General features: G+C 38.5%; 1 protein-coding gene across 1 annotated transcript in view; it reads right to left on the bottom strand.

Moving 5' to 3' along the window:
• Window positions 1–1,937: 1,937 nt before the first annotated feature.
• The window catches only part of timeless (timeless circadian clock), a 128,922-nt gene continuing 106,015 nt past the window's right edge, over window positions 1,938–24,844 (bottom strand). The window contains exons 26-30 of the mRNA XM_079483180.1: window positions 10,380–10,498; window positions 10,008–10,239; window positions 9,856–9,898; window positions 5,952–6,028; window positions 1,938–2,769 (exon numbers count right to left, since the gene is read on the bottom strand). Coding sequence (XP_079339306.1) covers window positions 2,660–2,769; window positions 5,952–6,028; window positions 9,856–9,898; window positions 10,008–10,239; window positions 10,380–10,498 — 581 coding nt within the window. The 3' untranslated portion in view covers window positions 1,938–2,659. The remainder of the gene's footprint in view (window positions 2,770–5,951; window positions 6,029–9,855; window positions 9,899–10,007; window positions 10,240–10,379; window positions 10,499–24,844) is intronic.

Raw genomic sequence — 24,844 nt, 5'->3', positions numbered from 1 at the left:
GCATCCCTTGCCAGTCCATCTAATTTTTCCATCTTTCTTTTTCTATTTTTAGCCCCCGAAGGCTTTTTTGGTTTATCCATCTTTTTCAAATTCAAATTTCAACGACAACTCACTAACGTTACTGCTGCTTACGGCGTCCCGCCCACTCGCGATATTACCCTTCTATGTCGAAATAAATTATATGATGGAATTTTATGAGGGCACCGGTGCCGCCTCTTAGTCCTCAAAAATGTATATAATTTTTATTATTTCAAATCTTTTAAACCATTGCGTTGGCGCCCCCCACCCACTTTTTGCGCCACTGACCGGTTGTATGAGCTGCGAGAGGAGGTGAAGTGTTTCTTGACAGAAATCAAATCAGATCTGGCGAAGCATCTGGATGACACTATGTGGCTTGCGTCTCTGTCCTATTTGGTCGATATATTTGACCGCTTGAATGGCCTCAATATGTCTTTGCAAGGCCGCGAATCTCATATTTTGCTCCTTGCAGACAAAGTACACGCCTTCACACAAAAACTAGACCTCTGGCATGGCCTATGAGCTATGAGCTATCCATTGATATGCAGGAACAGCTTATTGAGCTGAAGAGTGACAGTAGACTGAAGGAACTCTTTAGCTCCTGCCCTCTTTCGTCATTTTGGGCAGCATTGATGCAGGAATATCCTGAACTCTGTGCAGTTGGGGCACTGGGGCCGCTGAGAACCCCTGCTGTAGACCATAACATACTTCTAGATCGCTTACACAATTATACCAGTATTCAGGGACAGGCCCTACAATGGTTCAGATCTTACTTATCAAACAGACATAAATTTGTCAATTTCAATGGGGAATCCTCAAATATAACCAAAGTAAATTACAGATTGCCACAGGGATCAATTTTGCGTCGAAGTGCATCGAAGATATAAAACATTGGATGACTTGTAATTTCCTTTTAAATTAAAATAAAACAGAAATATTACTTATTTGACCAAAGAATATTTAACAAAATATTTTGGATTATAATCTGCAAATTGAAGGCTGTACTGTTACTCTAACAAATACAGTAAGATATCTAGGCGTTGTATTAGACAGCAACCTGTCATTTGAAAACACACATGCCTTTGAGGTTATAGGCGAGGCAGAATAACATGGGGACAAACATACAATGTGGAGATACATGTACATGTCTATACACTTTAGTCAAGTCAAGTCCGCTTTATTTATATTGCGCTTTTTACAATTATTATTGTTACAAAGCAGCTGTACAAGAAAAATTTTAATATAAGCAAAACATAAAAGGTTATACAAGTCAAAACAAAGGTTAAATATCAGACACACTATAAATCTTTAGGCCATTTTTTTGTGGCTAAGGAGAGAGAAAGAGCCATTTTTGTTAGAATTTGAGGTTCTCAGTCTCTGGGGGCCACATGGCTTTTCTCACTTTGGTTAACAGCCCAGTCCTTTCCCCAAGAACCCCTTTGAAGTCCCGGGGAATCTCTTCTGGTCAGTGACGAAGGTGTTAAGAGCCTAAACTTTGGAACAGTCTTCCCTGTACTGTCCAGGAGGCAGTTTAAATCTTGACTAAAGACGCATCTTTTTAATCTTGCATACACTACACTTTCATAATATAAATATTCCGAAGGTTTAGGCTGCACTAGTTCAATTCCAATTCAATTATTAGAACAATTCCAATAACAACTGATGTATTTGTTGCATCAAAGATGGCAGAACAGTACTCTACTCTCAGCCAGTCTTGTCTCATTGTTCCAAGGTTACTAGAGCGGGCAGGACCGCCATTAGATTAATGATAATCTTAAATCAAAATTATTTTTTATTTGCCTTGTTGTGCGCGCAATGTCGAGCTTGTGTAGAGGCTGCAGCTTTTGAAGAGGGCAACTGAAATCCCCTGGTTAGGCCTGCTTTTCCTCTGAGGTTATTCTTTCCTTCAATGGATTTTTGGGTTCCTTGCCTCCATTTGCATACTGTTTGCATGGCCGGGGGGCTGCTAGAATTTTAAAGTTTTATTTAATTATCAAGTCTGAATAATTATCAAAGCCCTTTTCACTTTGTGTTCGTCCCTTTCAGCAATGCTTTTCCCAGGGGCATTCAGAACTGGTTGGCCCAAGGACCAAAAAAGAAAAGACCGTTAGCCGTTGTCTTGATTCTGGTTGGCCTAACGAGTAAGTGATGGACTAAAGACATGTCAGACACTTGAGAGTAGTCATATGAAATTATAGTGACAGGCAGTGATGGCTCCTTGCATTTTATCGTAAAATGATACAAAATTCACAATATTTATTTACTACATTCTTTATTACTATATGTAAACCAATCACAATGTTTTAGTATTAGAAACCTTAAAGATCACTTCAATAACAATATGTTTTTGTGTAGGATTGAGTCATGTATTAAAGAATTTTAAGTATTACACTTAATAACAAAAAGTGAAAAAAATATTTTGTTTGTTGATCCTAAATGTAAAATTATTAAGAGAAAGGTAATATTGGTATTTTACAAACCACTAACTGAAATCAAGCACATCCCACCATATGAAACCAAGAAAACTAGCACAACGATAATCTTGACTACATCATACACAAAGTCAATAAAGTAGTTTAAAATGATGTATTAGACAATCCATACAACAAAAATCAACTTTTAATCGACGTGTTAAACATTTCTAGTAATCACTTAACACTCTTCTATATCTGCGCTTGGCTGGGGCAGCACAAGTCTTGCTGTCAGACTCGATGTCACTTTCAGAGTTCATCTTGGATACAGAGTCCTCATCTGTAATGCGAGAAAAAAAAAAATATATATACTGCAATATATTTATACACATATATTATCACTGTATTTGTTCCTGTGGCTAGAGCATTGTGTTGGTAGCACAAAAGTTCCCAGAGAACACATACTTATCAAATGTATAGCCGAAATGCTCAAAGTTGCTTAGTCCGAAATGCATAAATGTAAATGTATATATAAATATATACGTATACAGTTAAGTCCATAAATATTTTGACAGAGGTCTCCAAGCCCTGATCTTCCTGGGATCTTTCTGATGGATTTGTTGTCTTTTTGAAATTGTCTGATTTACATGCATGGAGATCTCCCTGAACCGCATGATGCGAGTTCACAGCAACAGCTTCCAAATGCAAACACCACAAGTGGAATCAACTTCAGACCTTGAACATAATTAATTTATGCAGAAATTATTTAACAAAAAGCCCATACCTGTGAATAAAATTTTGCTCCGACTGTCCAATTACTTTTTGTCCCTTGAAAAAGGGGGGAGCTACATATTAAAGAGCTGTAATTCGTAAAAACTTCAGATAATCTGGATGTGAACATATGTTCACATCCAGATTAGCTGAAGTTTTTATTTTAGAGTCTAAATAAAGCTGAGTGTGTGACAATATCCATTATACGTAACTGTAACTTGAATACATTTTGGTACACAGCTAAAATAACAAAAAATGCACATCCGTCCAAATATTTATGGACCTCAGTGTATATATACAGTATCTCAAAGAAGTGATTACACCACTCACATTTCTGTATATATTTTATTATATATTTTAATGTGACAACACTGAATAAATTACACTCTCACTTCTGTACATTGTAGCAGTGTACAGCTTGTATAACAGTGTACATTTGCCGTCTAAATAACTCAACACACAGGCATTAATGTCTAAACATTGCTGGCAACAAAAGTGAGAATACCCCAAGTGAAAATGTCCAAATTGGGCCCAAAAAGCCATTTTCCCTCCCTCGTGTCATGCGATACAGGTCTCAGAGTGAAAGCAATAACACCAAATTTAACACACCTGCTCCCCATTCACATCTCTCATGCTGGTGATTGGAAGTTCAACATTGCACCTCATGGCAAAGAACTCTGAGGATCTGAAAAGAAGAATTGTTGCTCTACATAAAGATTGCACAGGCTATAAGAAGATTGCCCAGACCCTGAAACTGAGCTACAGCTCTGTGGCCAAAACCATACGGCATACATGGTCGACCAAAGAAGTTGAGTGCACATGCTCAGCGTCATATCCAGATGTTGTCTTTGGGAAATATATGTATGACCGCTGCCAGCATTGCTGCAGAGGTTGAAGGGGTGGGTGGGTCAACCTGTCAGTGCTCAGACCATATGCCGCACACTGCATCAAATTGGTCTGCATGGCTGTCTTCCCAGAAGGAAGCCTCTTCTAAAGATGATGCACGCTGAAGACAAGCAAACTAAGGACAAGGATTACTGGAACCATGTTCTGTGGTCTGATAAGACCAAGATAAACATATTTGGTTCAGATGGTGTCAATCGTGTGTGGCTGAAACCAGGTGAAGAATACAAAGACAACTGCACACCAAAGAGAGTTAAGGCAGTGCTGGAAAATAATGGTGGCAATACAAAATATTGACACTTTGGGTCCAATTTGGAAATTTTCACTTAGGGGTATACTCACTTTTGTTGCCAGGGGTTTAGACATTAATGGCCGTGTGTTCAGTTATTTTGAGGGGACAGCAAATTTACACTGTTATACAAGCTGTACACTCACTACTTTTAAGAAATTACACTTTGTAACAATTTAGTGTTTCTTCAAAACCTTCTCTGCTTTCCTCTGTCCGCCTGCTCCCGCACCTTCATAGGAGTTAACAGCTGCTGATTTTGCATCGTTCTTCGTAAAGAAAACTACCGCCATCAGCAGCCAGTTTTCTACGCCACCACCTGTCAAACCCGCCCACATCCCTGACACGTGTATGCTCCCCGCCTTTTCTCCTCTGTCTGAAGCTGATGTTTCCGAGGTCATTGGTTCCAACCACCCTACCACCTGCCCACTGGATCCCATCCCCACCCATCTCCTCCAAGCCATCTCTCCAACGGTTGTGCCTGCTCTGACCCACATCATCAACTCTTCGCTCACCACTGGGAAATTTCCCACAGCGTTCAAAGAGGGCCGCATCACACCGCTTCTGAAGAAACCCACCCACGACCCTACACTGCTAGAAAACTACAGGCCTGTTTCCCTTCTTCCCTTCATTGCCAAAGCCCTGGAGCGAGTTGTGTTCAACCAGCTCTCCTCCTTCTCATGCAAAACAACCTCCTGGACAGCAATCAGTCTGGGTTCAAGATCGGTCATTCCACAGAGACTGCACTGCTCTCAGTCATTGAAGCCCTGAGACTGGCAAAAGCATCATCCATGTCATCTGTGCTCATCCTATTGGATCTGTCTGCTGCTTTTGACACTGTGAATCATCACATCCTCCTGGGTTCTCTCAGTGCTATGGGTGTCTCTGGAATGGCATTGCAATGGTTTGAGTCCTACCTCTCGAATAGGTCATTCAGAGTATCCTGGAGAGATGAAGTTTCCGCGTGCCAACAGCTCAACACGGAGGTGCCACAGGGCTCAGTACTCGGACCGCTACTCTACTCCATTTACATGACATCCCTCGGCTCGGTCATTCAGAAGCATGGCTTCAACTATCAATGCGATGCGGACGACACACAACTCTACTTGTCATTTCAACCGGACGATCCGATGGTCTCTGCTTGCATCGCGGCATGCCTGAGTGACATCTCGCTTTGGATGAAGGATCATCACCTGCAGCTGAACCTTGCAAAAACGGAACTGCTTGTGATCCCTGCCAACCCAAACATTCACCACAACCTTGCCATTCAACTAGGCTCATCAACGATTACACCATCCAGCACAGCCAGAAACCTGGGGGTGGTAATCGATGATCGGCTTAACCTCACAAGTCATGTTGCCAGCACCACCCGGTCCTTACATTTGCCAGCATACACGCTGGCAAATGTAAATGTAGTGTTGTCACATAAAAAGATATAATATTTACTAAAATGTGAGGGGTGTATTCATTTCTGTGAGATACTGCATGTACAGTACATACATATATTGTCATTTGTTTTTTGATGAAATAATTAGATGAGCATTTAATACAGTATGTTGTACCTTTCTTCTTATCATCATCATCATCACTGTCCAACACTCGGCTTCTCTTCTTTGAGCTTATTACCCTTAAACGGTCACTGGAACACAAATCACAACTAGAAATGTCAAGTTTGTGAACAAACTCTATGTTGGCTTGGGAAAGCCATGGCTCAACGTTTGTAAAGGCTAGAATTGATTTATGCAGATGGATTTGTTTGTGTGATGTTGTGGGGTGTGTGTCTGTGTCTATGAGTGAAAGTGTGTTCCTGGCTATCTGTTATCAGTTAAGAGAGGAGAGGTAAGATAGATTACCCGCAAGGCCCTCCAGCCGCAAAACATATTACAGTGTGGGATGACAGCAAAGTAAATTATCATTTATAAGATACAAATAAATGATCATATTCCAAACAACAGCACAAATTGATAAATAATTAAAAATAATTATGACATGAAACAAAACAACAATGAAAATAAATTAAGTAAACCGTTTTAGGTGTTCATATTGGTCTAACATAAGGGAAGTCAGGTTAACATTTTTTATTAAGCAATTAAACATAATAGTAGCAGTAAAAAAATATTGATTAAGCCTAATTACAGTAACTATGATATTCAGTAAAAAGCATCCGCAGACTGCGAATTTGCTTTTTCTCTGTAAAGGACTCGTCACATGAAAACACCAATTGTTCTGAGTTTAAGTGCTATAATCGGGTCCCCGGTGCATCTAGCCACCCAGAAAACTTGAAAAATAAGAACCCAGCAGGTTTGTTTTGGTGTAGCTTTCCCTGCAAGCATGTGAGAAATCAAACCGTTCAGATTTATCTCAGGTTGTGACGTCCAAACCGGATCTTATTATAATGTTACCGCCTCATAATCTACACAATTCCACCCACCGTGCTGCCGCCATTGTTGTTTTAACATGCGTCAGCGATGTACTTTGCGCCATGGCTAGAGTTCGTGGACAACATGCACAGAGTCCCAACCTCGGAAGGGATATGAGTGGATTATTTAATTTTTATTGGAAATCCTGCCGATGCAAGTATTATTTATCAACCTTCTGAATTGACGTAAATGTACCGTGGATAAAGTTAGCATAAGATAGCGAAGGGAGCTTCACGGTCAGTCACAGGCTGTTATAGAACATTCAAATCCAGTGTTTAACTTACTGAGTATGTACAGGTGCTTGTTATACAAGAATATCATAAAAAAAGTTGATTTCACTAATTCCATTAAAAAAGTGAAAATTGTATATTATATTTATTCATTTCACACAGACTGATATATTTCAAATGTTTTTATAACTGACAAAGGAAAATCCCAAATTCCGTATATCAGAAAATTAGAATATTACTTAAGATCAATACAAAGAAAGGATTTTTAGAAATCTTGGCCAACAGAAAAGTTTGAACATTAAAAGTATGAGCATGTACAGCACTCAATACTTAGTTGGGGCTCCTTTTGCCTGAATTACTGCAGCAATGCAGCGTGGCATTGAGTCGATCAGTCTGTGGCACTGCTCAGGTGTTATGAGAGCCCAGGTTGCTCTGATAGTGGCCTTCAGCTCTTCAGCATTGTTGGGTCTGGCATATCGCATCTTGCTATTCACAATACTAAGGCCAGGCGAGTTTGCTGGCCAATTAAGAACAGGGATACTATGGTCCTTAAACCAGGTGCTGGTAGCTTTGGCACTGTGTGCAGGTGCAAAGTCCTATTGGAAAATATAATCTGCATCTTCATAAAGTTGCTCAGCAGCAGGAAGCATGAAGTGCTCTAAAACCTCCTTGTAAACGGATACGTTGACCTTGGACCTCACAAAACACAGTGGACCAACACCAGCAGATGACATGGCACCCCAAACCATCACTGACTGTGGAAATTTTACACTGGACCTCAAGCAACGTGGATAGTGAGCCTCTCCTCTCTTCCCTTCCCTCTGGGACCCTGATTTCCAAATGGAAAGGCAAAATTTACTTTCAGAGAACAGCAGTCCAGTCCTTTTTTGTCTTTAGCCCAGGCAAAACGCTTCTGACGCTGTCTGTTGTTCAAGAATGGCTTGACACAAGGAATGCGACGGCTGAAACCCTGTCTGTGCGTAGTGGTTATTGAAGCACTGACTCCAGCTGCAGTACATTCTTTGTGAATCTCCCCCTCATTTTTGAATGGGTTTTGTTTCACAATCCTCTCCAGTGTGTGGTTATCCTTATTGCTTGTACACTTTTTTTCTACCACATCTTTTCCTTCCCTTCGCCTCTCTATTAATGTGCTTGGACACAGAGCTCTGTGAACAGCCAGCCTCTTTTGAAATGACCTTTTGTGTCTTGCCCTCAATGGTCATCTTTTGGACAACTGTCAAGTCAGCAGTCTACAGAACTAGACCGAGAGACCATGTAAAGGCCTTTGCAGGTATTTTGAGTTAATTAGCTGATAAGAGTATGGCACCAGGTGTCTTCAATATTTAACCTTTTCACAATACTGTTAGTGAAATAAGTGAACAAATCAACTTTTTGATGATATTCTACTTATATGACACCTTTATGTTATTTTGCAGATGGGCACTTGGAGTTTAGCTGTATGTATGTAAATAGCGGCCGTCTCCCATGGCGGAACATTTCAGGTGAAGGAGTTTGCTAAAGACGATTTTGAAATCTCGGAAGTAGGTTGCATCTCAAGGAGTTTTATCTCAAATTACTCATCATGAGCCAGTTAAAGTAAATCTTAATTAACATACCAATATGGTAATATTTTTGTGCGTCATAAGGATTTGTATACATTTTGTTAAATCTTTTGACCACAATATTTCATTTTCTCTCAGAGTGAGGTCACGATGACCCTTGCCAAATTTTGTAGGCAAGAAACAAAGCAATTCGAAACAATGGCCAAAACTGCTTTAAACACCATAAAATTGCTTGTAACCTTTGACCAATATGTGGCGCTGCCAATAACATTTCTATGAGGCAAACAAGATCTGCCAGTGAGGATATGTACAAATCTTTGTGTCAATAATTAGATTTAATCTGTCTGTTAAAGGGAAATTCTGGCCAAAACAGAAAATTCTGCAATTAACTCACCCTCAAGTAGATTAACATCTGTATGACCTGACACCAGATGCACCGTCGTGTGGTTCTTGGGAACGTGAGCTGGAAACTCAAATCGGGTAGTTTTTTATATAGTCGCTGGTGTTGTTTTTTTGAGCACAAAAAGTTTCCTCGTCGCATTATATTAATTTATACTGAACCACAGGAGTTGCAAGAACAATTTTACCATGTATTTACGAACTTTCAGTTGCGTTGCATTATAAGGAGTCAGAAAGCTTCCAAAACGACCATAATTTGCATTTTTGGGAAAAATGGAGGTCATACAGATATTAAACTACTTGAGGGTGAGTAATTTATGGCAGAATTTTCATTTTTGGCCAGAGTGCCCCTTTAACAGACAAATAAAATAAAATTTCTGAGTGGGGTAAAGCCCCAGTTTTGTTCTGCACTTTAGTTTCTGTGGTTAATGACTTTCAAGCTTATTTGTCAGTGCTTTATGTCATGATAATTATTACATGGCTAGAAATTTTACAAATTATTCAATATACTAGTATGATTGGCAAACATGTGAAAACTGGATATCGTTCAACTCTTCATAAATGTATCAGAAACTTTGGACTTTGTTCTCTATCTGTGTGCCAAATTTCACAACTTTTTACCATAAGTTCTATAGAATGCCTGCCATAAATGCAATGGCAGAAGAAGAAAACAGATACAATACAATAATACATTTAAATACAAAAAGAGAGTTGTCAAGCCAACAAAATAATGTTTTTACAGCATTACAAAATGTTGCCTTTCCCAAGCCAACCTAATTTGTGTGAGTGACTTTGTTTGGTGTGAATCTGCAAAAACTTTATGAATATATGAAAATGTGACAAGTGTTCACTTACCCATGTTCCTCAGTTCCAACACTGTCCTCACATGATGTCCAATCTTGAAAAAATCAAATAATTTCAATGGAACACAAACCTGACTAGAGCCATATAGAACACAACACAATAATTTTTCAACTATAAATGGTCAACATAAAATCCTTGCTCACCTTCAGATGGTGCAGAAGAATTAGTTTTTTTTCGTGACAGCAGCAGAGCTCTCAGCGCTTGAGCTCTCAGCTCCTTATTATCCGTGTTTTCCTCGATTTCTGCTGCCAAACAGTTTGTACTGTCAGCATCCGTATGCCCATCAACTGACGTCTCTTCAAACAAGTCAAGAGACACTGCTAGAGACCTCAAATGATAAACACTTAAACTGGCTGGAATCCGCCAGAAAGACTCCTGGTAAAGTTAGGACACATAAAAAAGATAAAAAATGTGCACTATGACCTATAACTGATATTCAACCATGCTGTTAGTTTGAGCAGAAATTCCATTAATAATAATAAATGATTGACCAAATAATAAAAATCCAAACCAACCTGACCGTCTACTGGTGCTCGGATTCCAACTTTGCGCAATAGTTTTTGGAAAGCCCTATTCTCCATGGCATCCTCGTTCTCCTCGGTCAAAGGAACCAGTGGCAAAGGATGAGAAACACCTGAGGAGATATAGACATGCTCAAATTTGTTGGAACCCTTACAGGGAGCAGACAGAATGGCATAACCAACGGTCTGCTTGCAGTCTCACGTCGCAGAATACACAAAATGCACAATATGTGATAATCCCTTTTCCCAAACATCATAATATAGACACTGTGTTTGTCCCCTGGATTAGCAAACATAAAATGTGTAAACTTTTTAAAGGAAATTTAATTAATGTTATAACATGAACAAAATACAGATAATCAACTGTTACGATTCGGATTGCTAAACATTCAATCTCTCTCTAATAAAGCACTTCTTGAAAATGATATGATGACAGATCACAAATGCTCTGTCTGACAGAAACATGGCTAAAAGCAGATGATTATATTACTTTAAATGAGTCTGTCCCCCAAGATCATTATTATAAACACGAGCTTTGTCGAAAAGGCAGAGGGGGAGGTGTTGCTGCACTTTACAATAACCCTTTTAGCATTTCCCAGAAGTCTAATCCTAAATACAATTCTTTTGAAGTCATGGTACTTTATGTATCAACACCTACTACTAAGTATAAAACATTTTAAAATTGTATTCTGGCTATTATAAAGTGCATCCGGAAAGTTTTCACAGCGCTCACATTTTCCCCATTTTGTCATGTTACAGCCTTTTTCCAGAATGGATTCAATTAATTATTTTCCCAAAAATTCTACAAACGATACCCCATAATGACAACGTGAACGTTTTTGAAATCTTTGCAAATTCATTAAAAATAAAAAACGATAAAAGCACATTTACATAAGTGTTCACAGCCTTTGCCAGGACACTCAAAATTGAGCTCAGGTGCCTCCTGTCTCCACTGATCATACTTGAGATGTCTTGATTGGAGTCCACCTGTGGTCAATTCAGTGGATTGGACATGATTTGGAAAGGCACACACGTGTCTATATAAGGTCCCACAGTTAAAAGTGCAGGTCAGAGTCTATAGACCTCCCAGACAGGATTGTATCGATGCACAGATCTGGGGAAGAGTACAGAAACATTTCTGCAGCATTGAAGGTCCCAATGAGCACAGTGGCCTCCCTCATCCGTAAATGGAAGTTTGGAACCATCAGGACTCTTCCTATAGCGGGCCGCCTGGCAAAACTGAGCGATCGGGGGAGAAGGGCCTTAGTCAGGGAGGTGACCAAGAACCCGATGGTCACTCTGACAGAGCTCCAGCATTAGCTTCCAGAAGAAAAACCATCTCTGCAGCGTTCCATCAATAAGGCCTGTATGGCAGAGTGGCCAAACAGAAGCCACTCCTCAGTAAAAGGCACATGACAGCCCGCCTGGAGTTTGCCAAAAGGCCTGAAGGACTCTCAGACCATAAGAAACTAAATTCTCTGGTCTGATGTAACAAAGATTGTACTCTTTGGCTGGAGGAAACCAGGTATCATGCTTGAGTCACTGGCCTATGGCTGCAAATCAAACTCCTTGTTACAGATATGGTAGAACAATAACTTCAACTATCAAAGGTGGTTTTCTTGATAATCTGCCTGAATTGTCTCCAATCTCTAGCATGAGTAATAACGTTGAAGATCTTAACATTACCATGGAAAGTTTTAACTGCACCTTCTCGGAAACGCTAGACACAGTAGCTCATCTGCTTAAAGAAGATTAAAAATGACTCGACCCTAGAGAACTAGTTAACAACAGACCTATTTAAAATCTACCTTTCTTATCTAAAGTTTTGGAAAAAATCGTCAACTCAACTATGTTCCTTCCTCCAAAGGAATGAAATCCTCCGGTCTGGATTTAGAGCACATCACAGTACAGAGACTTCTTTGATCAGTTACAAATGATATGCTAGACTCACACAGTGTTAGCTTTCAACTGTTATTCTTATTCTACTTTATATTTCCTGGAAGCCTCATGAAAAAGCAATTCCATCGAATAGTGGAATGCATAGTTGATATAAAAAAGTGGATTAGTAACAACTTTTTATTACTGAACTTGGACAAAACTGAAGTGTTACTTATAGGACAGGAAAACCGCCCTACGTAACAAACAAGAATACTGCTTAACTATTGATGGACGTTCCATGAAACCCTCGTCGTCAGCAAAGAATCTTGGCATTTAATTGGATAGTACTCTGTCATTTGAGAACCATGTAGCCATGGTTTAGCTCCTCACTACTTGAGTGAACTTCTCTCGTATTACAGTCCTTCACGTGCACTACGCTCTCAGGCGTCCTGTCAATTGGTAATACCTAGAATTTCAAAATCAAGTGCAGGCGGCAGATCCTTTTCTTATCTAGCGCCTAAACTTTGGAACAGTCTTCCCTGCACTGTCCGAGAGGCAGACACACTGTCAGATTATAAGCATTAATGCAGTCAACACACATAATTTGACCTCATATCCGTTAAAGATCCACGAAGATTAAATCTGCAGAGTTATTTGCACTTAAATAAATAAATATGAAATCGAAATATTTAATCTGCGCTGTCTCACCATCACACTATAAGTCTTCCAATCAGTCTGGTATTACTCCGCACGGTTGAGGTGGTTTTTCATCTTTGCGAAAAAGGGTTAATGCAAAAAATGGGAGATGGGAAAGCATTTCATGAATAAATTCCTCATAAAGTCACGTAACTGCACTATGAGATTGCGTAACCTGACTAACCAGAGTACTGACCTTGTTAAACAAAATTAGGAAATGTTGTTATGGTCCTTCTTAAATGCCTGCACAAAGTATTTCTTTAATTGTCTTTTAGAACTGTCACGACTGTGTTTCCCGAACAGCAGAAGCACCGCATTTATTGTGTTTTGTAATCGCCTGCTAGCACAAGTATTATTATATATACACTCACCTAAAGGATTATTAAGAACACCTGTTCAATTTCTCATTAATGCAATTATCTAATCAACCAATCACATGGCAGTTGCTTCAATGCATTTAGGGGTGTGGTCCTGGTCAAGACAATCTCCTGAACTCCAAACTGAATGTCAGAATGGGAAAGAAAGGTGATTTAAGCCATTTTGAGCGTGGCATGGTTGTTGGTGCCAGACGGGACGGTCTGACTATTTCACAATCTGCTCAGTTACTGGGATTTTCGCACACAACCATTTCTTGGGTTTACAAAGAATAGTGTGAAAAGGGAAAAACATACAGTATGCAGCAGTCCAGTGGGTGAAAATGCCTTGTTGATGCTAGAGGTCAGAGGAGAATGGGCCGACTGATTCAAGCTGATATAGAAGAGCAACTTTGACTGAAATATCCACTTGTTACAACCGAGCTACGACATGCACAACCTTGAGGCGGATAGGCTACAACAGCAGAAGACCCCCAGGGTACCACTCATCTCCACTACAAATAGGAAAAAGAGGCTACAATTTGCACGAGCTCACTAAAATTGGACAGTTGAAGAATGGAAAAATGTTGCCTGGTCTTTAAGAAGATTCATACGCACAGTTTTATAAATGAGACCCCTGGACACATTTGTTGGTACCCCTTAGAAAAGATAATACATAATTTGATTATCGTGATATTTGAAATCAATTAGTTTCCTTAATTAGACAAATGTTCCAATCTTGTAATCAGTCATTCAGCCTATTTAAACTTTGTTTAAACCTGTGCTGTTTGGTATCATTGTGTAACCCACACTGAACTTGGAAAAGAGAAATCAAAGGATAGAGTCATCTGAGGAGCTCAGAAAGAGTATAATAATAGACATAATAAATAATAGACAAGCACGGTACAGGTAAAGGCTACAAGACCATCTCAAAGCAGCTTGATGTTGCTGTGACAACAGTTGCAACGATTATTAAGAAGTTTAAGGTCCATGGAATTGTAACCAACCTGCTAGGTCAAAACACACAGCTAAAGTCACCCAAGAATGGATAAGAACAAAACATTGGACTATTCTGAAGTGGCCTTCTATGAGTCCTGATCTGAACATCTATGAAAGTTCCTATCGAATTTCTATGAAAAGAGACGAAACTTGCAGTCTGGAGACGGCACCCATCAAATCTGAGACAGCTGGAGCAGTTTGCTCAGGAAGAGTGGACCAAACTACCTGTTAACAAGTGCAGATGTCTCAATGCAGAGCTACAGAAAACATTTGCTTGCAGTGATCGCCTCTTAAGGTTGTGCAACAGAATATTAGGTTGGGGTACCACCATTTTTGTCCATGACATTTTAATTCGTTTCATTATTTACAATATTATGTTGAATAAACAACAAAAGTAAAGTCTGATTTCTATTAAATATGGCATAAACAATGGTGGATGCCAATGACATTTGTCAGTTTCAAGTTATATCAGAGAAAATTTAGCATTTTTAGTTTTTGTGGAGGGGAATAAACTAGGCGTGTTTGAAAAAGTCAAGCTGTCAAGGTATACCACGGTTTGAAAATTGAAAATTTCCTGTTATACCGTTCCTGCGTTATGTGCAGTTTTTTACTCGTCCTCAAAGACAGAAAGTGCAGGAATCCCTCACGTTGTGTGCAGCGAAGAGCATAAGGAGTCACGTGGCCTACAGTTGGTGCAAGCAGTCATAGAGTGAGAGTCACCTGTGTACAGGTGATTAATCCTTGGAACTTTTTCTCTGTCGAAAAAGACTCATAACATGGGATTGTATAGATAAGTTTTTCTGTATAGGTTTACTACATTTGTGTATTTTTTATAATTGACTCTGTTGATGACAGACAGACAGACAGACTAGCAGATTGATGTCCGACAGACAGATAAACAGATTCATGTCAAATTTTATTTTTAATAAAAAAAATTGTATTTACATTTTCCTATAGTGTGCAATTAATGCAAACAAACTTTAAATCCTCAAAACTGCTTTGCAGCCTTCAAAGCAACAAAACCTGAGATTGGAGATGAATTGACACATAAATGTTTTCTATGATGCTTAAATTGCAATGTTTTAGATTGCTGAGGTTGCTCCAGGGCACCCATGCAGCTAAAGCACAAGTGCACATCATGTTTCTATGGCAACCGGAGCTTAAGCAGTGACAATGTGACTTTTAAATAAAGAGCAAATCGTCAATTGTTAAAGGCGGGACTTATTCCACCATCGCGCGGATTGCAACTTATTCCTATTTCATGTTTATATTGATATAAATATTCATCTTGTTATATCTTTAATTGTTGTTCAGACTCCGCTCAGAGCACAAAGATAATAGCAAAGTAATGCTGCTCGTTCAATCGGCTAGAAAGGTATAACATAGATACCACATTAGCAATGAGAATTGCATCACAATCCGGAACGAGTGAGTAAAGTTATTAGGCGAGACAAAAACTTATTTTTGCAACTTGTTTGCTGACTAAACAGCAATTTGTAGTGGAATTTGTGCTGATCGGGTCCAGGGTCCATCTTTCTGGCCGGGTTCAGGTCTAACTTTCAAATAATAGTTGGGTCAGCGTCAGGTCCGGGTAGTACATTTATTTTAATAATAAAGAAAAAGATAATGAAACAACGACTGTAGTGGAAGCAAAAATTGAGGAGTTTATGGACGAAAAAAATGTCAGTAACAATGACTCAACCCTTAGCACATCTGGCCAGGGTGGCGTGGTGGACGATAAGAAAGAGTCAAACCTCTCTAGTAAACATTCTTTTAGAAGTCAGGGTTGCACCAAGTGTGATAGATGAAATCGTAACCAATACCGAAATTGATAGAGGTGATGGTGATAGGGAAGAGCTGACTGATGCACAGGCAAGCGTGAGCCAATGTGCTGATATAGAGACAGTCGACGAAAGTATGAACTATGAAGAAAGGTCCTTAATGGACATGGGATCTATCAAATTAGTAATGATGATGATATTGTTTAACTGAATCCCATTAGGCTGTGGCCTAATGGTTAGAGCGTTGGTCTTGTGATCAGAAGGTTTCTGATTCTAATCTCAGTGCCAGCAGGTCATGACTGAAGGGCCCTTGAGCAAGACACCTTACCCCTGATTGCTCTGCAGTAATGTGCCACTGTATAAAAACAACTTGTAAGTCGCTTTGGATAAAAGCATCTGCCAAATGAATAAATGTAAATTAATGGAGCAAGGGACTACAGAAAAAGTTATATGAAGCTATGATACAAAATAAAATTGATGTTCTTTTCACTCAGAAACGCACAGCGACGAAAATTGGTGTAGAGGAAACTGTCAATGGAAGAATGGTAAAAAACACGGAAATAGAAAAATGTAATAGTGACGAAATGTAAATTTTGGGGGGACTTAGACAGGAACCACGTAGAACCAAGTATGATTTCAAGAAAGAAAATTCAACAAATAATAGAATCCAATGAGCTGTGTGATGTTTGGAGAGTTTTCAATGAGAATGTGAAGAAATACACATGGTAACATCTTCGTGATGTGTTGTCATTAGCACGGTTGGATAGGTTTTACTGTTCCAAGCACCATTTTAGTTTTTTGAATAGTTAAATCTATCCAGTGGGGTTCTCTGATCACAGGCTAGTCATATGTACAGGTACAGAGTGCATATTGGCATTTTAACACAAAATTGTTGAATTACTTAAAATTTTAAGAAATATTTTAATTATATTGGGAAAACCTTAAAGGGAAAAAAACTATATAATTCCTTACAGGAATGGTGGGATGTCGGAAAAATACAAATACAGCAATTATGTAAACAATATACTCTGAATGTCATTCAGAGTTTCAACTGAAACAATAAAGCAATTGGAGTGATATATGATCCAATTTGTATGAAAGAAAAGCACATGGTGCATTGATCAGATCAAAACTTCAAGGCATAGAGCACATGGATGTTCCGTAAAAAAAATTCTTTGGATTAGAAAAGAAGAATGGTCAAAAACGTTGTATTCAAAATTTGCAGTCGGAGACTGAAAGTATGCTATCGAACCATTTCGAGATTTGTGAAAGAGCAGCTAGATTTTACAAACATCTTTATAGTTGTGAGTACAAAAAAGATCAAGTAATAAAATCAGTTTTTTTCCAAGGATTGCCGAAAGTGCCAATGAAAAACTGTGTAAAGACATCACGGTAACAGAACTGTACAAGGCTCTCCAGGGAACGACGAAATCCCTTCGAATTCTATAAGGCGTTTTGGGGTATAATTGGAGAGGATTTGCAGGCAGTTCTCAGTGATAGTTTAGCCGGAGGGCTACTACCACTGAGTAGCCGGAGAGCAGTCCTCACCCTTTTACCCAAGAAAGGAGACAAACTTGGAAACCTAGGCATCAACAACCCTACCTGCAATTGGACAGGCCTCAGCTTGTTAGGTTTGACCCCATCTGCTGCTCCACCACCACCACCCTCAACACTGGTGTACCACAGGGCTGCGTACTGAGCCCCTTTCCCTACTTCCTTTTCACACTCGACTGCAGGCCTTTTAACGGATCTAACTCCTTCATCAAGTTTGCAGACGATACAACAGTGATTGGTCTCATCAGCAACAACGATGAGACCGCATACAGGGAGGAGGACCGTTTACACACACACACACAGCATCATTTGCAATCTATACTGCTCACTTGCACACCAGGAATATTTAACTGAATGCTCATTTGCACTAATGGACCACTTCCATAACTGCACTAACCTATCTACTGCACTGTAATTCTATTAACTGCATCTACTCATCTATTGCACTGTAACTTCAATAACTGCATTAACTAATCTACTGCTCTGTAACCTTATTAACTGCATTAACTCATCTTCTGGACTGCAACCTATTAACTGCATTAACTCGTATACTGCACCGTAACTTTAATAACTGCATTAACTTCAACAACTGCATTAACTCACCTATTGCACTGCAACTTTAATAGCCAATGTCAATAATTTATGCATACCTAAGTCACTTGCACTATTTTAGTCTAAATTAGTATCTGTTCATATCCACCTGTACATTAATGTTCATAGTATATAGCCATCTGTATATATTGTTCATAGTATATACCTACTGTCATATTTTCATAGAACATACCTACTGCAAAATATTTTTATAGTCCATGCCCATTGTATTATATTGTCTCATATTGTATTCTGTATTTATTCTAACTGTATATCCTGAACTTGCTAACTGCACTTCTGGTTAGACCTAAACTACATTTCATTACACTGTACTTGTATATGCGTAATGACAATAAAGTTGAATCTAATCTAATCTAATCTTAAGCGATATAAAGAATTGGAGGCCCGTCTCGATTTTGTGCTCCGACTATAAGGTTCTATCTAAACTCTTAGCAATTCGATTTTGCAAAGTATTGAAAGACATTATCCATTCAGATCAATGCAACTGTGTGCCTGGAAGATCAAAATGACACTTTTTTTAGTAAGAGATTTAATGGAGTATTCAAAGATGAGTGGCTTGAATATTGTCTTGATCTCAATTGACAAGGAGAAAGCGTTTGACCGTGTTGAGTTTGGTTATTTTGGGGAAACTTTAGATGCTTTTGGCTTTAACAAAAATTGTATTAAACACATTAAACTCTTGTACAGTGACATTGAGAGTCTATTGAAAATTAATGGTGGCTTATGTGCTCCTTTCAAAGTTAAACGTGGAGTAAGGCAAGGATGTTCATTGTCGGGGATGCTTTACACTGTAGCTATAGAACCACTTCTACAAAGGTTGAGAACGGTTTTAGAAGGTGTCTCATTAAAAGGATGTAATGGTACTTTTAAATTATCAGCCTATGCTGACAATGTTGTGTTGTTTATTGATGGTCAAACAGATGTGGATACCTTATGGAGAATTTTAAAGGACTAGTTTCAGCAACAAGAGTTAACTGGACTAAGAGCGAAGTTGTCCTGATGGGAAAATGGCAAATGGACCGCCAAATTTTCCAGATGGATTAAGAAGGTCAAGGAATGGATTAAAATACTTGGGAGATGAGAGTTTTCAATCAAAAAACTTGGAAGGGTTTCTCGAAAAACTGAAAGGTAGACTGAGTGGAAATGGATTAAACCATCATTGTCTTATCGGGGTCGGACTTTGATCATCAACAACCTTGTTGCGTCCCACCAGCATATCTGCTCGCAAGAATACAATCAATGAACTTAGACTTTTTCTGGGATAAGATGCACTGGATAACCCAAAGTATCTTGTATCTACCAAAGGAGGAAGGTGGCCAAGGATGTATTAATCTACAGAGCAGAACTGCTACCTTTCGCAAGCAGTTCATACAACGCCTTTTGACAAGACCTGAATCTGTAAATTGGAGACCAGTGGCCTCTGCCATCTTAAAGACAATTGGTGGGTTAAACATGGACAAAAATTAGTTTTTAATGAACCTTAAAAATGTAAATGTCAGAAAGTTGGCTGTCTTTTACCAAAGTCTGTTTAAAGTATGGAGTAACTTTAAAGTGCGTAGAAACAACTATAAAATGTAATTGTACTGGCTTCTCCAAGAGCATTTGGTTCATGGTGCTATATTAAATATAACCTATGGTGGTGTAGCCATGTCGGAGGTGTTGGTCAAAGCCAATGTATTAACATTTGGAAATTTAATTGAGTTAACAGGTCCAAATCTTAAAGTAGTAGGTCAATTGGCAGCAGCTTTTGGGCTTTAAATCAACAAGTGTTATAGACAAAGTCGTACAAAATTTTAAGTCGATACTTACAACAGAGGGCACGAAATGGTAAAAAAGTTTTATGATAAAGAAATTTCGCCTAAGGAGAAAGATGATTTTCCAATGATAATGTTATCCCATGGATTTTGCATGGGATTATTGCAGTTAATGCTTTTATTTCTGATTTGAACCCAGATGTTGGGCAGGAATGTCTTTTCTGTTTTCAGAGTGAGAATTTCCCTTGTGTTTGTACATTGTGGAAGACTCAAAGACTTATTTCAAGTATTGAGTGTTCTTTTTAATTGTTTTAACGTGATTTTTACACCACATAATTTTATCTTTGGTTATAAGTGTACACAAACAAGACAAAAATAATGCCAATTATTTAATTTTATATTGGGGGAAGCAAAAATGTCAATATATATGAGCAGGAAGGATAAAATTGACAAAAAAAATTATTTTAACGTGGTAGTTTTTAGGGCCTTGGTAAAGTCAAAGGTGAAAATTGAGTTTCTTTATTATAAAGCAGTTGACTGTCTACTAATTTTCAAAGATAGATGGTGTCTCTCTGTCTCTCTCTCTGTGCACATGTGCGAGTGAGTATGGCTGATCGAGGTGAGCGTGCTTTGAGAACGAGTGTGCAGGTGTGTTTCATCTCCTTTTCTTTACTAAAATAATTAGTCTAGTCCAGGTTTAAGCAAAGGTTTGTTTTTATTCCGGGGTGCGGAATATGGCGGGCGGCGTTTCGGGAGTTTTAGAGTCACTCACGCGGCGAATGGAGTGAAAGTTGCGTCGGCGGCTAGTATAGAAGAGTGTTGTTTAGCAGCAGAAAAAAAGTGGTAGGTTAAGATTCTGTGTTGTCGGCTTCTTGAATGAACAATGCCATAGTAATGTTTCTGAGCTCTGTAGAAAAAGCCAATGATTTAGTGGAATGTGGTTTAGTGATAAATTATGCTTTTACGGTCGTGCTTACGCTTTCAATGCCATCTAAAAGAGTGACGTTGTCAAATGTGCCACCTTTTGTGAAGGATGAGTTCTTAGTAAACATGCTGTCTCGGTATGGAAAATTGGTTTCACCAATTAAAAAGATTCCACTTGGAAATGTTAAAACACTCCTGAAGCATGTGTTTTCCTTTAGGAGATATGCATATATGGTACTAAAGCATAGCCAGAATGCTGAACTTGAAGTGTCATTTAATTTTTCGAATGGATGATTTTGATTACTTTTGATTTATGCAACTATTGATAAAATTTGATGTTTGGGTGTGGTAGGGTAGGACATTTGGTGCGTACAGGCCCAGGTAAGCGTGATAAAGTAGAGGTTAGAGCACAGACATCTGAAGAAGCATTGGTTGAAACGGAGGGGTCCATGTTGAAGATCATTTCCCGAATGCTCAGTTATTTGTGGAAAGATCACAGAGTTTAATGAGTGAGGGGTGTTTTACTGATATAGAGGTGTATCGACTGAAGAAAGTTGTGAGGAAAATTAGCATGGAAGTAGGCAGCAATGACGGTGTTTAAAATGTTGATTTCCATGGTCCCTGCTGTAATGCTTGTATGGAGCTTTTTGTTGTTGTCAATATTATCAAACATGAGTAACATCAATATAGCATTCCTGAATGTGAATGGTGCAAGGGATAGCAAAAAAAGGGCAGAGATTTACGAGTTGGTTAAGCAAAAACATTTTGATGATGTGTTACTTCAAGAGACCCATAGCGACGTACAAAATGAATTAAACTAGGCCATGGAATGGGATGGACTTTCTGTGTTGAGTCATAAATTCAGTTAGCGCTGGAGTTGCTGTTCTTTTCTACCAAAATTTTGCCCCTGTTTCTTATGAAGTGGAGGAGATTATAAAGGGAAGATTTTTAAAAAATTTGAGCTGTTGTTGAGAAAGTTTTTGTTTTTATGTGTATATATGCTCCGACTGCAACTACAGACAGAATGGTTTTTTTAAGACTCTTTATACTTGGCTTTACAAAAGTGTACTAATGATGATATTTTAATCCTTGGTGGTGATTTTAATTGTACTGGAAAAAACATTGATAGGAATCACCCTGAACCTCACATGTTGTCACATAAAAGGCTTATACAACTTAACACACATGTACTTAGTGATATATGGAGGATTTTTCATCGGGATTGTAGACAATATACATGGACACATGTTCGAGATAAATTGGTGTCTTCAGCGAGGTTAGATAGATTATAGTGTTATAGTCATCAGAGTAATTTGTTAAAAGTTGTTGTATTTTCCCAGTTTCTTTTTCTGACCACGGTATGGTTCAATATTCAATTTTTTGAGTTGTGTAAAATCACGGAGTGGCTATTGGCATTTAACAATGCTCTTTTAAATGATAAAGTATTTAAAGATATTTTAAAGTTTTTTTTGGAAGGATTTTAGAGATTCAAAAACAGCTTTTAGCTCACTACAACAGTGGTGGGACTATGGAAAAGCCCAAATTAAACAGTTAAGTCAGCAGTATACAAAAAATGTTACAGAAAATATAGACAGGTCCATGAAAGTTTTAGTGATGGAAATTTTACAATTGCAAGAGCAGTTAGAATCTAATGGACACTGGCTGGACCCTTATGAGGGTTTGTTACAGAGAAAATCCAAATTGAATGATTTATTGGAGATGAAAGCAAAAGGGGCTTTGATTATGTCACGTTTTCAAAACGTGGACCAAATGGATGTACCATCTAAGTTTTTTTTTGGCCTGGAGTAAAGGAATGGTCAAAAAAGGTTTTTTCATTCAGTGCGATCTGAATCTGGGAGATTGTTGACTGATGTTAAAGAAATTCGAAAAATAATTTCTAGTTTTTATAAAGGCGTATATAAAAGTAAGCTAAAAGAAGAAGATAAGTAGTGGTATGATGTAGTGGTTTAAATTAATGACCAAAAAGACAGTGATACAGTGGTAAATATTTTAGATGATTTTAAAGAAATATCTTCAGCTAAGGTAAATTGGGCCAAAAGTGAAGCGATTATGGTTGGACGTTGGTTACAGGGTACACCAAAGCTCCCAAATAACTTAAGTTGGTCCATAGGAGTTTTTAAATATTTGGGTGTATTTCTGGGAGATACTTCTCCTGTAAAAAAAATGTGATGATGCCTTTGAAAAAGTAAAAGGAAGATTGAAAAAATGGAGGTGGTTGATTCCAAAGATGTCGTATAGGGGACGCATATGAATTATTAATAATCATGCAGCTTCTACTTTGTGGCATCGTGGTGTTTACTCTCTGATATTCAGAAGGTTTTGATCGATTTTTTTGGGAAAAAGTTACACTGGGTATCCCAAAGTGTACTTTTTTTATCTAAGGATAAAGGAGGTCAGGGCCTTATAAATGTGCAAAGTAGAGTTGCAGCTTTTCGAATGCGGTTTATACACCGGCTTTTGTGTGGATTATCCAACTCAAATTGGAAGGTTGTTGCTTGTGAGATTTTGAAGAGCATAGGACGACTAGGTATTGATAAGTCTCTGTTTTTGATGGAACTTCCAAAGATTAATAGACTGAAGGCACCAATTTTTTATAAGAACATTTTTAAAGATGTTGTTTGATGTTTTTATCGGAAAAAATGATAGTTTGTTTTGGTTACTTCAAGAACCACTGATTTGTGGAACTCGTTTTGAAAATGTGGTAAACGGTTCTTATTTTCCTGCAAACACTGGACTATTAATTAAAGCAGGAGTTACAACACTGGGACATTTAGTAAATATTGCAGGACCGGACTTGGATAATACTGAGAAGACAGCAGAAAAATTGGGTCTTAAATCATTTAGGTTGGTTCATCAACTTTTAATGAAGTGGAGGTCAGTTCTTGCGGAAGAGGAGTTGAAAACCATCAAAGACTTTTGTAGAGGGGTTGTAACATCAAAGGAGGATGACCCTTTCTTTTCTTTAATGGTGTCACCTAAAATGGATGAGTGTGAAGGTCCTTTTTTAGAAAAGACGGATGTTTCAGTGCGGATTCATTTAATGTGAAAATTGTGTATAAAAATTGTGTGAAAATTTTTAACAGAAAAGTTTAACATAACAAGAGTATTGAAGAAGACAAAAGTTCTTAATGAAAGTGACAGTATCCTGTCATAAGTGTTAAGTTTGTGTGTGTTGTGTCAGTGTTGTGCTGGTTGCTCTTTTGACGTGACAAACTGGGGGAAGAATGTTTCTCTGATGTCCGTATAGTTTGGACACGAGGTTAAGAAGTGAAGCTCTGTTTCCACTTGTTTCTGTGTGCAGTGTGGACACAGTCGCTCTTCTCTTGGAGTCCATGTCTGTCTGAGTCTGTACATATTCACTGAGTCTGTACATGGTCAACACTTTTCTTAGTTAAGGGGTCTGATACGATTTTGAGGTATTCTGCCGGTTTATATTCTCTGTTTAATGACCGATAGCATTCAAGTTTACTTTGCTGAGCTGTTGCTTCTGTCTAGTGTTTGAGATATTTAGGGTTTCGAGCACGAAGTGCTGAAAACCTATTGTTTTTGTAAGGATTTTTATTCTTCTTCTTATTATTATTATTATTCTTCCGCCATAAAACGCATCGCCCAGCCCAAACCGTAAGTCGTAGAAACTCGAGACTTTGTCGGATGGTAGTAGTCTTGCACGCTTCTCAGATACTAGGAGCCAGCCAAATAACTTAAAAAATGGAACCAAATGGAACCAAACCAACACTGTTGAATTCTGTGGAGTGTAAATGTAAATATTCATTGAAAAAAAGTTGAAATTTCGATTCAGGGTCGCTAGGGGGCATCAAAACATCAAAACCGGAAGTAGCCAGTTTCACTAAAATGACCATAACTCGTGAACCATTTGAGCTATCTTC

Source organism: Barbatula barbatula, assembly GCF_947034865.1.
Source record: "Barbatula barbatula genome assembly, chromosome: 20".
Taxonomy (NCBI): Eukaryota; Metazoa; Chordata; class Actinopteri; order Cypriniformes; family Nemacheilidae; genus Barbatula; species Barbatula barbatula.
Note: the sequence above shows the minus strand (reverse complement) of the source record. Positions and strands in the feature narration are given on the sequence as shown.